General features: G+C 40.1%; 2 protein-coding genes across 3 annotated transcripts in view; one reads left to right on the forward strand and one right to left on the reverse strand.

Moving 5' to 3' along the window:
- Window positions 1-5,677, forward strand: part of FANCI (FA complementation group I) — a 67,169-nt gene extending 61,492 nt beyond the window's left edge. The window contains exons 34-39 of the mRNA XM_069098570.1: window positions 1,452-1,505; window positions 1,581-1,640; window positions 2,266-2,340; window positions 3,137-3,232; window positions 3,603-3,725; window positions 4,345-5,677. Of these exons, the coding sequence (XP_068954671.1) occupies window positions 1,452-1,505; window positions 1,581-1,640; window positions 2,266-2,340; window positions 3,137-3,232; window positions 3,603-3,725; window positions 4,345-4,410 (474 nt within the window). The 3' untranslated portion in view covers window positions 4,411-5,677. The remainder of the gene's footprint in view (window positions 1-1,451; window positions 1,506-1,580; window positions 1,641-2,265; window positions 2,341-3,136; window positions 3,233-3,602; window positions 3,726-4,344) is intronic.
- The window catches only part of POLG (DNA polymerase gamma, catalytic subunit), a 29,631-nt gene continuing 19,184 nt past the window's right edge, over window positions 2,805-13,251 (reverse strand). For both annotated transcript variants that reach the window (XM_069098571.1, XM_069098572.1), the window contains 2 exons: window positions 5,053-5,213; window positions 2,805-4,805 (listed from right to left, as the gene is read on the reverse strand). In XM_069098571.1, the coding sequence (XP_068954672.1) occupies window positions 4,741-4,805; window positions 5,053-5,213 (226 nt within the window). In that variant the 3' untranslated portion in view covers window positions 2,805-4,740. The remainder of the gene's footprint in view (window positions 4,806-5,052; window positions 5,214-13,251) is intronic.

Genomic DNA, 13,251 nt, shown 5'->3' on the forward strand with positions numbered 1-13,251 from the left:
AGCAGGCCTTCATCACTTCATGCCTGGACTCTTGCAGACTCTTGCATTAGGCTGCTGGGTCTCCCTGCCTCATCTCTTCCACCATTGCAGTCCACCCTCCACTCAGCTGTCAAAGTGTTCTTCCTGAAGTGCAGGTCTGATCCTGTCACATGGCTCTCTCCCATCAAATAAGCTGCAGTGGCTTGCTGTCATCTCCAGGATGAAATACAAAATCCAGTCTTTGGCATGCAAAGCCCTTCATACCCAGTGCCCTCCTCCACCTTTCCAGTCTCTTCACACTTCCACATAATGCCAGTCCAGTCACACCGGCTTCTTGGCTGCTCTTTATAGAAGGCACTCTCTCCTAACTGGGCATTTTCAGTGCCTGACCCCCAGACCTGGAATGCCCTTTCTCCTCATTTCTGCCTGCCAGCTTTTTTCCAGTCCCAGCTAAAATCACACCTTTTGCAAAAGCCTTCCGGGTCCTCCTTGATGCTCACACCTTCCCCCTGCTGACTGTCTCGTTTCTCCTGTCTGTAACTTTGTATAGCTCGTCTCCATTTTTAGGCTGTGAGCGCTTGGGAATAGGGACTGTTTAGGTGGCCATTTCTTTGGGTCCCCAGTGCTTACTCAGCACAGTGCCTGAGAGCTTCCATTCAGGAACATGACTCAGTGGAACAGTAACAGTAGCTCACCTTTATAGAGTGCTTTCCTGACAGCCCTGGGAGATGAGTGGCACATTACCCTATTATATAGATTAAGAAACTGGTGCTGAGGAAGGGCAGTGACTTAGCTGCCAGTTGGGTGCTGGCCCTACAGTACTTTTCTGATTGGTCTCCCTACCTCAAGTCTCTCCCCACCACCACTTACCCTCCACTCAGCTGCCAGCTGATCTTGCTCCAGACTGCAGTGGCTCCAGGGTCAAACAGAACATTCTTCAGGTTGGGCATTTAAAGCCTTTCACAGCCTGGTTCCTTCCTTTCCTTTTCTTACACTTCATTCACCTCCGAGGGCTCGACCAGCCAGTCACACAGATGGTGCCCAAGCACCCCCATGGCTCCATCTCCCCACCCTGCACATTTGCACTGGCTGGCCCTGCACCTGGACTACTCTTCCTTCTCCCTCCCTTCCCTGGCTTCCTTCCAGGCTCAGCTCAGATCCCCCTCTCCACAGGAAGTATTCCCTGCTTCCCTCTGCTACTAGACCCTTCCCTTCATACCCTGCATTCTGCATTATTATGCTTTCTCCTCCATTAGAATGTAAGGCTGATTCAGAGCAGGGGCACTGTTGTTATCTTGCTTGTTGTGTCCTTAGCACTTAATGTCGTGCCTAGCACACCATTATGTGCAGTAAATGGTTTTTTACTTGGTAACTTGCCTATAGTCAGGATTCAGACCCATGCCCTTTGACTACGAGCCCAACACTCATTTCCTTACACCACACTGACTTTCACTCCTATTCTTTTCTGTCAGTATCTCCAGGTTTGCCGTAGCTCAGGAGGAATTCCTAACCATATGGAAAAACTGGTATGTTTGCCTTTCTGGAGGGAGGGGAAGGAGAGGTTTTATTTCTAATGCAGTCACTATATTTCTGCTCTGCAGGTTAAACTCTCAGGTTCCCATCTGACACCCCAATGCTATGCCTTCATCTCTTATGTGCAGGTAAGAGGAACAAAAATTATTTTTGTGTAATTAAGATTCCTAGGTACCAGAGCAGGGACTATGGAGTTGAAATCTACAATGTATCAAGTATCCAAAAAGGATTTCTTCCCTGTGCACATAAGGAAAGTTAGAGACTACTGATAGAGACCAAATGTTTTACCAAGTTCACAGCAAACTCTCTTGTCTACTGTTGAGCAATCTAGTAGCTCCCAGAAGAGACAGACTCTAGGTTAGAAGCTTTTTTAAGAAAGTACATTTCTCTGAATTCACACAATTTTTACCCATCAAAAATCCTTTGATTTCATTTGGAAGAAGGCATTTCCTCTCTAGTATTTAGAGCAGGAAATGACTATGCATTTGGGATTGGGGACCTGGTAATCCTAAAATTGCTAAGAAAAGCCTATTGGGAATATGAACAAAAGGGTATCGAGGACAGAAATATGGTGGCAGAACTACCTGTCAGAGGGCAGCTTCACTGTTAATAAGATGAATCTAACAAATAGACATAGGCTTTTTTTCCTCAGTTCAGCTGAACAGAGAGCCCTTTCTCTGCTCCCTCTGAATTCTCATGGGAGTGAGGCATGTAGGGACAACCTAATGGGCATCTTGCTTTCAATTCTTTTAGAACATCCAGAATGAAAGTCTAAGCTGTGCAGGAGAGAAGAAAAAGGAGAAAACTGCTGCAGTTACTACAGCCATGGTGAGCTTATAAATGAGTTTTAAATCTGACACAATTTATCGTTTCATTCAGTACTCCAGCATTTTGCATGGACCTAACTTGTATTGAGACTTTTTGTTCAATTGAAACATCTTAATTTGGGGTTAAAAATTTTTGCCAAAAAACGTGTGTTAATTTTTGTGCACAAAGGGGCATTGAGCTCTATTCTGTAGGTCGGTGTAAAATGGCCAAAGATCCTCTATTACAGCCTTCCTGCCTTACATTCTCATTAGCTAGATGAGGAAACACAGAGAAATAATTTGCCCTCAGATCGAAGGTTTGATTTGAATCTAGGGCTCCTTACTTCAGCAGCTCTTTGCCCAGTACCAGTAGGGAAGTTTGGTCAGGGAGAAATGCAGTCATTTGCCACACTACACATGAAGCCTAAAGGATATGGAATCCTAGCAAAGCAAATATGTTTGTGGAACTAGAAAAGGAAGCACAAGTACTGAAGAAGCTTTAATTCTGACAGCCATGGGAAGTAACCAGACATTTTCAGATGATAAAATGGATCTACTACAACCTATTCTTCAAGACTAAGTCACTTTGGGGTAATATTTTGAAAAATTAACTTTGGTGTATGTTAGGCCTAGGATGGCTTGATAAACCCTGAATTCATCAACAAGGTTTACAATTCCACTTGATTAAAGAAGCTTTGGTTGCTATCTTTAGTATCAACCCCCCGCTATTCCTATATGATCACAGACCTATAATAGATTATAAGACTCATAAGCTATGAAAATTTGGTTTTAATACTTGCCTTCTCTTTACCTTATAGGCTAGAGTTCTTCGGGAGACCAAACCAATTCCTAACCTGATCTTTGCCATTGAACAATATGAGAAATTTCTCATCCACCTTTCTAAGAAGTCCAAGGTAATTTACAATCTAAGTATTAAATTCAAACAAAACAACATTTAAAACAAACTGGACAGATGGTTATAACATTTATAATATAGTGCTTTTAGGTTTGCAAAGTGTTTGACAAATGTTATTTTACCCTCTTAACAACCCTGGGAGGGGTAAGTGTTATTACTATGCCCATTTTACATATAAGTAAACTGAGGCAGATGGGGGGCACAGACTCAACCCAGTCACAAACTATTAAGTGTTTGAAGCTGGATTTGAACTCAGGTCTTCCTGAATCCAGTTCCAGATCAATAATGCTATACTCAGAACATGATTTAAAATGCTTCAGAGATCACATATATAATGAAAAAGTTCTTTATATATACTACTGTCACAGGTAAACCTAATGCAGTACATGAAGCTCAGCACCTCTAGAGACTTCAGAATCAATGGGGACATCTTGGACACAGCTCTTCAGGAGCAAGAGACAGACGAAGAGGATGAAAGAGTGGCAGATCAGGTCAGCTCCCTTTTGTCTCTGTTTCAAAGAACATGTTAATGGATCTAAGTATAGCTCTGAGGGGGGATAACTCACACTGGTGAGACACTTTACAAAATGTTTTCTTCACAAGAGTTAGGTAGTACAGGTATCATTTGCAGATGAGAAAACTGGGCCTCAAAGAGGTCTGTGATCACTGACTCAAGTCAAGTGCTTTTTCTGCCATACCTCTGCATTTTATAGGTTAATAGTATAGGCATCCACATGAACATAGGTATGAAAGAAAAGAAATGAGGCTAACTGTAGAAAAAGGAAGGGGACCTATTGAGACTGAAAATAAATAATCTGATATGAACTGAGGACAGATTTGGAAGAGTATTATGGTAGCTGTTGGTTCTCCACCTGGCTGTCTTATAAAAAGCAAGGGGTTGACATATTTAGATAGAATAAAATTTTATCTCTACTATTCTCATTTTGATTACCAAGTGTGATCAGGTCATTAAAATAAAGTAAATGCAGTTAATAGTAGATAGGAATATATCATCTATGCCCTACCTGCCTCTCCTACACACCTATAAAAAGCAAGAGTGACATGGGTTTTTATAAAATACTTTTACTGAACATTTCTCTCTCCTTCCAGACTGCTGCATCTGAGCAGAGAAAAGATAATCAAGAACCACCCAAGAAGAAAAGGAAAAAAAAATGAAATCCCTGAGTTGCGACATACAGTATAACTCCTGACTACTTCAGGATCTGTAAACCCTTAGTTCCTTTTTGGCCTTCATACTTGGCCACACACAGCACCTTAGTTTTGAACCCACTCTATTCTTCTTGGCATGTCAGTGCAATGCCTTATCAAATAGCAGCACATAAACTCTGTAAGAATGCCCTTTTTTTTTTTGGATAAATGACTTTCCCTAGGGAAGCTTTGTCCCAGAAAAGGGTAAACTAAAAAACCTTTGGGATAGGAGCCTTCATCAGTGTTAATGCCCCATGGGAGCAAACAGGATGCCTTTGACCATGGCATGTTCCAGGCTTAACTTCTTTTCTCCAAGGAGCCTTTGGTGAGTTTAATTATTTGATAAATATCCAGTGCTTCACCTGAAAGACAATTAAAATTAGTTATCGGGACTTGTCTTGTGACTCTGGAGTGATATGCCCTAAAGGAAAATAGGGTAGTGGTTGAGAATTCCCAGAAACAGGGTCATTCTATCCAACTGGGTTCCCGGTTCCTTTTGGCATAGTGGACCATATTTAATTTTTTTAAATTCTTTTTTAATCTTAATTCAGCTGTAATTCCAACTATCTTCAATCTATCGGTATAAATGGAAGCATACTACATACTCACCTGGGGGTATACCATATCTCCTTTCTAGTCCAGTTGGGTTGGAAGGTGTTTTACAATCCATTGTCACTTCCTTCCTTAAGCACTGGTCAATATCAACTGCACTGAAAAAGGCCACAGACTGGGGCAGGTCATTGAGACCTAGTTTATAGGCAAACATGCATCTGAAATAGACCAAATATTATTTTGCTAAGTGGAGAGTCCCCCACAATAAAAGACTGACAGTCACACACCTGTCTATTTTGTTCTCAAGCCATTAGGTTAAATTTATAGTTTTCCACAGAATCCTAATGCCAACCAAGCAAAGGGCCATGGGTTTTCCTAAACCTAAACTCCACTTAGCTGCTAGGCTGAAACCTATCTCCCATGAACATTTACAGGAGTTTTATATGACCACATTTTGCTTTTACAAAAGGGTGAAAAGCAAGTACCTAAACGGTAGTGACCAATATTGATTCCTGTTTAATAAATGTCATCCCTCTATTTTGACCTTGGTAGAAATGCAATCAATCATGACATCAATATCAAAAACCCATTTGGAAGAACTTTTTTTTTAATTGGCCATCAGCTGAGACCAGCAAAGGCCCAGAGTGTGTACCATTATGTAAATAAATTAATTTTGTTCAGACTGCTGTTCTTGTTTGTAAATCATGTACAAATTCAACTATCATTCTTGGATTAGAATGATGAAGGCTTTTTCTAAAATTCCTTCAACCAGGATTTAGTCGTTAAAACAACTAAAACAGGTGACTCTGGGTTCTTCCAGGCTATGCCAAAAGAGCGCATGCTCTGTTTTGAAAGTTATGATGCTTATATATAATGCTATAAAATGCTTGAAAGATTTGAAGAAAGATCATCACCAGCAGGCTGACCACTTCACGATAAATTCTTTGTTATAGGTTGCCATAGCCAAAAAAACCCCACAAAATGCCTCTTTCTGCAGTGACTAATGGAGTGGCATAAAAGAAATTGGGGGTGGAGTGGTCAGAACTGTGGGAGAACAGTTTTTACTGACAAAATTTAGGGTTAGCCCTTCAATGTTCACTGTCCAGTGACCAAGTAAGTGGAAGGCTGTTTATAGAACTGCTTTATCATAGCAATCTTTGCTTCATTATGAATCAAGAGGTTCATAAATTTGGGTGGGAAAAATACCTTTTTCTTTTAATATAACTGGATTCTTTTATAATTGTTTATTTTTCTGCATTTAGAAACTTATTGTGAAGTGTCCATGACACACAAATAGGTTAAGAACTCCTGCTATAAATAAAACTAAAAGACAGAATTTGAAGGTAAACAGGATGACAAAGGATATACTAAAAATAGGCAAATAAAAGAACTGGCAGAGGAGGTTTCATCTTGTTATCTGAAGGACACATACACAAAAGTACTTGGGGAAAAAAAAAAGACCAACGTGTAGATAATTAAAACTTATGTGCCAATATTTGTTGAAAAGGAAGGTGAGATTCTATGATGAGCCTGATTAAAAGTTCTAAATACAACTGACCTATACTTTTTTTTTTGCCTTTTTTGGAAGGCAACTGGGGTTAAGTGACTTACCCAAGGTCACATGGCTAGTTTTTGTGTTAAGTGTCTGAGGCCGGATTTGAATTCACGTCCTCCTGACCCCAGGGCCGATGCTCTAACGACCTATTCTTTTTGATAAAGTTAAGTCTTATACAGTGGAAAAGTCCTGGCTATAGAATCTAGAGGACCTAAATTCAAAGTCTTAACTACTTAACCAGCTTCTTCATCTATAAAATGAAGGAGGTATACTAGATATAGTTGAATGAAGAAATGAAAAAACATCACATACTAGGGATGCAAGTGACACCACAAGTGTCTTCAGAAGCTCACTTTCTAAGAGGAGGTGAAACATAAAGGAATATGGTGGCCAAGAAAGGGTGTTATGGTCTGGGAAGTCACAAGAATACTGACTGGAACAACAGCAAACTTACAGAAGTTACAGATGCTAATTTAAAGTTGATAGGGAGCCACTTGATGCTGGGAGACCAATTAGGAAACTTGGAATAATTTAGGTAAGAGATGATGAGGGTCTGAACTAGGCTGGTGGCCATGTGGCTGGAAAATGGAGGATAGAGAGGAAAAAGGTTAGGATATACACATGACTGGGCAAAGGAGTGAATATTATGACAGGATGAGTAGGAAAGGGCAGGAGGTTCAAGAAGACATAGAAGTGGCAAGCTTGGACAGCTAATAAGTCAGTACCCTTAACAGAAATGAGAAAGTCAGAAAGAGAGGTGGGTTTTAATGGATTCTCTTTCAAACATGTAGGACTATTAAGTTTGAGAAGTTGAGCTTAAATCCTGGTAAAGATGTCCTGCAAACTGCTGGAGACTGGATGTGGCACTGATGCTCAAGGGGCAGATGAGAGCAAGATACATAACCCTAACCAACCCTAAATGTCTCTTTAACCCAAACCAAACCCACGCAAGCTGATGAGGATCAGCAGAGAAGATAAAGGGAGAAAAGAGGGCCTTTGTCAGTTGGTCAGGGATAATAATGACCTCCCCAGCAAAGGAGATCTATAGTCCATCAAGAATTTTGCTTTAGCCAAGTCAACAATATTATGTATCAGGTACTCTGCTAGATTTCAGGGAATCAAAGAAATACAAAGTAATTTCAGGTGTGGGTGTGTGTGTGAGGGGGGGGAGGGGACACACTAACACTGGAAGAATTTAGGAAAGCTCTTATGTAGCAAAAGGCTTTAGGGAATTAATGGTTCCAAGAGGTGAATGTGAGCAAGGAAAACATTCTAGGTATGGAAGACCACCTGGGCAAAGGCACTGAGATGGGGCAAAGTTTCTCATAGTTTCATGATCAAGCCTAGAAAACACAGGGAAAAACTCAGTGAATAATGAACACCTATTGTTCCAGCTGATCATGATAAACAGTTTAGAGCCAACTAGCATGGCAGCACATATATCTTTTGACAGATGATGTAGATGCATAACAAACAGGTTCAAAATGGAGTACGGGAAGGGAAGGAAAGTGGATTCAACTGCCTTTTGGGAAATTGTGCTACATAATAATCCTAATGTAAAAAAAAAGCCACATTATTTTTAAAATACCAAGTCTTCAAATTTTGCTCTCTACCTATAAGTCATGGAATACCATGTCTCAAAAATTAAGAGGAAACGGAGCAGTGCAGATGTGCATAAAGGTCATATTGCCTACAGAGAATAACAGGAGAAGCAATGTAAAAACCCAACAACTACATTACCTGAGAAATCTATACTGTTGGAGGGAAAACCCACTTTGGTAAGATCTCAGATCCCTCAGAGGACTGAAGTTATGATGGTAAAATGAAGATGGTTCGGAGCAGCAGAAATGGAGCAATGGCAGGGCTGGATATAAAATAAATCACACTCAACTGTTTAAATATCCCTATCATTCACTTGCCTGTGTCTAATTTGGTCTGTTCACTTCAAGAATTTTTATCCTGCAATTAAATCCCCTATGAAAGATCAATCATTTGTTATCTCCTCAATCCTAACATCTCAGTCACAGATGTCTAAATTATCCACGCTTCTGTTCTTTAACTTTTCAAGTTCTGTTCTCTAACTTTTAAGTCCCATACTAAGAAATCTAGTTATTCAGACTGATCTTAGTGATCCATAACTGTCAATTGTTGCCAGGGGTGGCAACATCTATCTGTACTTTACTAGACAACAAGCATTTATTCCACACCTACTATGTGCCAAGCACTAGGCTAAGTACTGGCATTAGGGTAATTTCTTTCTCAAAAGCTCTATATTTGTCCCATTCTAACAAATTTTAGATTGTTTTGACTAAACTGAGAAACTTTTCAAAGAAGCATCAAGCAAAGAAGGGAAAAATTGGTCTTTTCTGACTAACTTGATAGACTGGACTCCTCTCAGCAATGTAGGGTTATAAGACAACTCCAAAAGACTCATGATGGAAAGAGATAGCCACATCCAGAGAAAGAGATGCAGAGTCTGAATGCAGATTGAAGCAAACTACTTGTTCTCTTTCTTTTTCTTGTTTTGTTTTGTTACCTTTTTCCCACTGTTCATTCCATTGGTTATAATCCTTCTTTACAACCTAATATTTAATGTGAAGGTATTTATAGATCCTATGTTTGACTGCATGCTGCCATGGGTGGCGGGGGAAGGGAGAGGGAGAAAATTTGAAACTCAAGGGATTGTGGAACTGAATGATGTAAATAAAAGTAAATATATTAATTTGTAAAAATAAAAGATAAATTTTTTTTTAAACTGACAGGCAAAACTACGTTATTGGTAGACATTTCTTTAAAAATGAATAAATGAGCCTGTTACTTTAAGGAAAAAAAATTGGTCTTTTCTGCAGTACTGAGTACATCTTGCTAAAAAATGCTCAGTTGAATTGAAAAATCTATAAGATAAAATCATGCTGACTAGGTCTACCACAAATGGGTACAAATGAGCTGTTCCTACTATTTTCTCCTTGAGCCTCCAATTTCAACCTTGCCCTCTTCTCTTAAATTACTTCAACTTCAATTTTGCTAAAATTGAAACTGTAACAAGTCACCTCCTTCTACTTCGCTCCTCCACTTCTTTAAGTTCCTCTAGTCTCAAAGGAAAAGGTACCCTTCTACCTCTATGCCTGATCCTCCCCATTTTTTATATGTCCTTCCTCCATAAATAACCTCCTCATGCATTTTGAAATTCTTTTCTTGCTCCTTCCAACCATCTTATAAACATGCTCAGGTCTTCCCAATCTGGCTTCAGTCCATACCACTTTAATGAAACATTCCTCTCCAGAGTCAAGGTAATGACCTTCTTACCACTAAATCCTCAACAACATTCTCTATGATCTCTCTGTAATATAAAACACTGGAGACTGCTCTCCTTAAGATCCTTCTCTACCCCTGTTTTCCACAAAACTGCACATTTCATGATTCCCCTACCTCTCTAGTTATTCCTGTCTCTTCATCTTCCTTAAGACCTCTTAACACAGCTGTATTCCAAGGTTCTATCCTAAGTTTTCTTATAAATAATAAAATATTTCATAGAAGTGATCCCATCCACTCTCATGGCCTCAATTATCATCTATACAGATGACTCCAAATCTCTACTGCTATCCCCCATCTCTCCCAGCGGCTTTAAGATCATTATTTCTAATTCTTAAGACAGCTCCATTTCCAAGTCCCTCTGGTACCTCACACTCATCTTGAAAACTGAATTCTTGCCAGGAATGGTAACACTCCTGTAGTTCCTGCTACTATGGAGGCTGAGGTTGGTAGATCCCTTGAGTTAGCAAGAGTTCTGAGCTACAGAAAGGCTAGAGCTAAGTACACTAAGGGTATCAGCACCAAATAAAACACCATGTGATGACACCCTGGGGGAAAAGAGAGCCATCAGACTGCCTAAGATGGAGGGGACCAACCCAGGCTGGAAAACAGATGAAGTCAAAACTTCTATGCTGCTCAGCCATGTGGTTGGGCCTGGAAGTGGCTGCTTCACTTCCAGCCCAAGTGAGACAGAGAGATGGAAGAAGGAAAGAGGAAGGAGGATGATCTTGCCCCACCGCCACTCTTCTACTTCCGCTGATGACACTGTTCTCCAAGCGCTCTTCTATTAGTCCTACCTTGCCCCACACATCCAATCAGTTAGCAGCTCTTCTAGTTTCTCCCTCCACCATTATTTCTGTCCCTTCCACTGTGAAACCATGAAACCACGCTAATCTGAGCCCTATTCCTTTCTAACTTTAGACTCCTATAAAATCTAATGAATTGGCCTTCCTATCTCTAGGCAAAAGGTTATTAACCTGGGATCTGTGAATTTAGCATTTTGAAAACTAGTTCAATATAATTCATTTTTGCAATCCTACATATTTTATTTTGTGCATTTAATAGCATCGGTCTGAGGAATTAATAGGCTTTACCAGACACTGCCAAAGAGGGTCCATGACACAAAAAAGGTTAAGAGCATCCAGTCTAGTCTTGCCTCTCTCTAATTCATCCTGCACATAGCTGCCCAAGAAATCTTAGTGCGCTGCTTTTATCATTTCAGTCCTCTGCTGAAAAACTTCAGTGGCTCCCACTGTTTGGTCCTAGCATTCAAGGATCATTACAACCTGGCCCCATCTCTTACTACTACTGCCCTTTACCTATTTTATGTTAGACAAACTGCACTGTTCTCCACTCATAATCATCTTGCCCTCTCCCACTTCCATATCCCATGGATTCTCCTCCCCTATTTCTGTCCCAAATGTCCTTCCTTTTCCTCAAGACTGAACCAGAATGCCACTTTGAAGCTTCTCTTGGCTTCTATCTTGGGAGAGGAAAAGTACCTTCTCCTATATCAAATTCCTTTCTTTGTAAAAATTAATGTATTTTTACCTTTTCAAATTTCTCAAAACACTTCACCTGGATCATTTACCCCACTTCCTCTTATATTAATTACTTGTATGCTTGTTCTTCCCCTCACTAGACTGTAAGTTTCTTGAGAACAAGAGTACTATCAGACCTATCTTGGCATTCCTAGTGCCCTGGACATCTTTCACAAGATAGACACTTAATAAATGCTTAATAAATTGGAGTTCTGTGGAAAATGGGATTCAGGGGCTTAGCATTTCTGATTTAATAACAAAACAGTCCAGTTAGGGCCGTAGGGGCATTATGAAACTAACTGAAGAGTCTCAACCAAGTATTACACAATTATACAATCCCAGAATCTGAGAGTTGAAGGGGACATCAATGGCCATCTAATCCAACCCACCAACCAAAGGAATCCCCACTAAAACATACCCAACAATTGGTCATCCAGTCTCTGCTCAAAGGCTCCCACAAAGATGGAACTCACTACTTCTCAAGGCAGCCTATACCACTTTAGTACAGCTCTATTAAGGAGTTTTTCCTGACATAAAGCCTAAATAGGCCTCCTTATGACTCCCACCGATTGTTTCTATTCTGCCTTCTGGGGCCAAGCAGAATCAATTTAATCCTTCCTCCATGTAATAGTCCCTCAAATACTTGGAGATACTTGTCATATCCCCTTTGGGTCTTCCCTTCTCCAGGCTAAACATTTTCAGTTCCCTCAACCAATTCTCATATGACATGGACTGAAGGCCCTTCAACATTCTATTTGCTCTTCTTTGGAACTCTCCAGTTTATCAATGTCCTTATTAACTGTAGAGCCCAGAACGGAACACACAACTCCACATGAGGTCTGACTAGGGACAGTAGGACCATCATGCCACAGAGCTGCAAGCTGAGATCTTCCTAATTTAATACTGCACTGCTTTGCTGTTTTGTTGGGGTTTTTTGGCTGTCACATTACACCTCTAATTCATACCAAACTAACAGATCCCTAAAACTCTCAGATTATTTCCAGAATAACGGCTGTCTGTCCATGTCTCTCCCACATTGGATTTGTGAGGTTGATTGTATATACCCAAATACAAGCCTTGACACTAATCCTCACTGAATTTTGTCTTGTCTGACTGAGCCCAATGCTGTAGGCCCAAAGGTTCTTAACCCTTTTCATGTCATGGACCCCTTTGACGTTCCAGTGAAGACTATGGGGTCCATCCCAGAAAAATGTTTTCAAATGCATAAAATACACAGGACTACAATCCATAAGAATACAAAGGAAACCAATTACATTGAAATACAATTATCAAAATATTTTTTAAAATAAGTTCACAGATCCCAAGTTAGGGATACCTGCTCTAGATTGTCAAGTTCATTTTAGATCCTGACAGTCATCCTTACCAGATTAGCAAATCTGATTAGCATATCATCTATTCCCTTATCAGTTATAAATAAAAATGTTTAAAAGCACAGGGCCAAGTAAAGGTTTCAAAGGTACTGCCCTGGAGCTCTCCTGCCATGTTAATACAGAAAATAACAATTACTCTGAGTCTGGCCATCTAACTAGCTCTGAATCTAGCTGATGGTATTACTGTTTCATCTCCAACTTCTCCACAAGAAGTGCATGAGGCATTTTTATCAAAAGCTCTGCTAAAGTCTAGGTAAACTATATTCACACCATTCCAGTCATCTACTAGTTTAATATTCCTGTCAAAAAGGGAAATGGAATTAATCTGGCATGATCTATTCTTTTTTTTTTTTAAAGCAATTGGGGTTAAGTAACTTGCTCAAGGTTACACAGCCAGTTATTTCTCGGTGTGGTGCTAAGTATCATGATAGAGCCCGGATTTGATCGCAGGTCATCC

The sequence above is a fragment of the Petaurus breviceps genome, unplaced genomic scaffold, assembly GCF_028583685.1.
Source record: "Petaurus breviceps papuanus isolate PSGF00001 unplaced genomic scaffold, PetGlider_PUasm1.0 37, whole genome shotgun sequence".
Taxonomy (NCBI): Eukaryota; Metazoa; Chordata; class Mammalia; order Diprotodontia; family Petauridae; genus Petaurus; species Petaurus breviceps.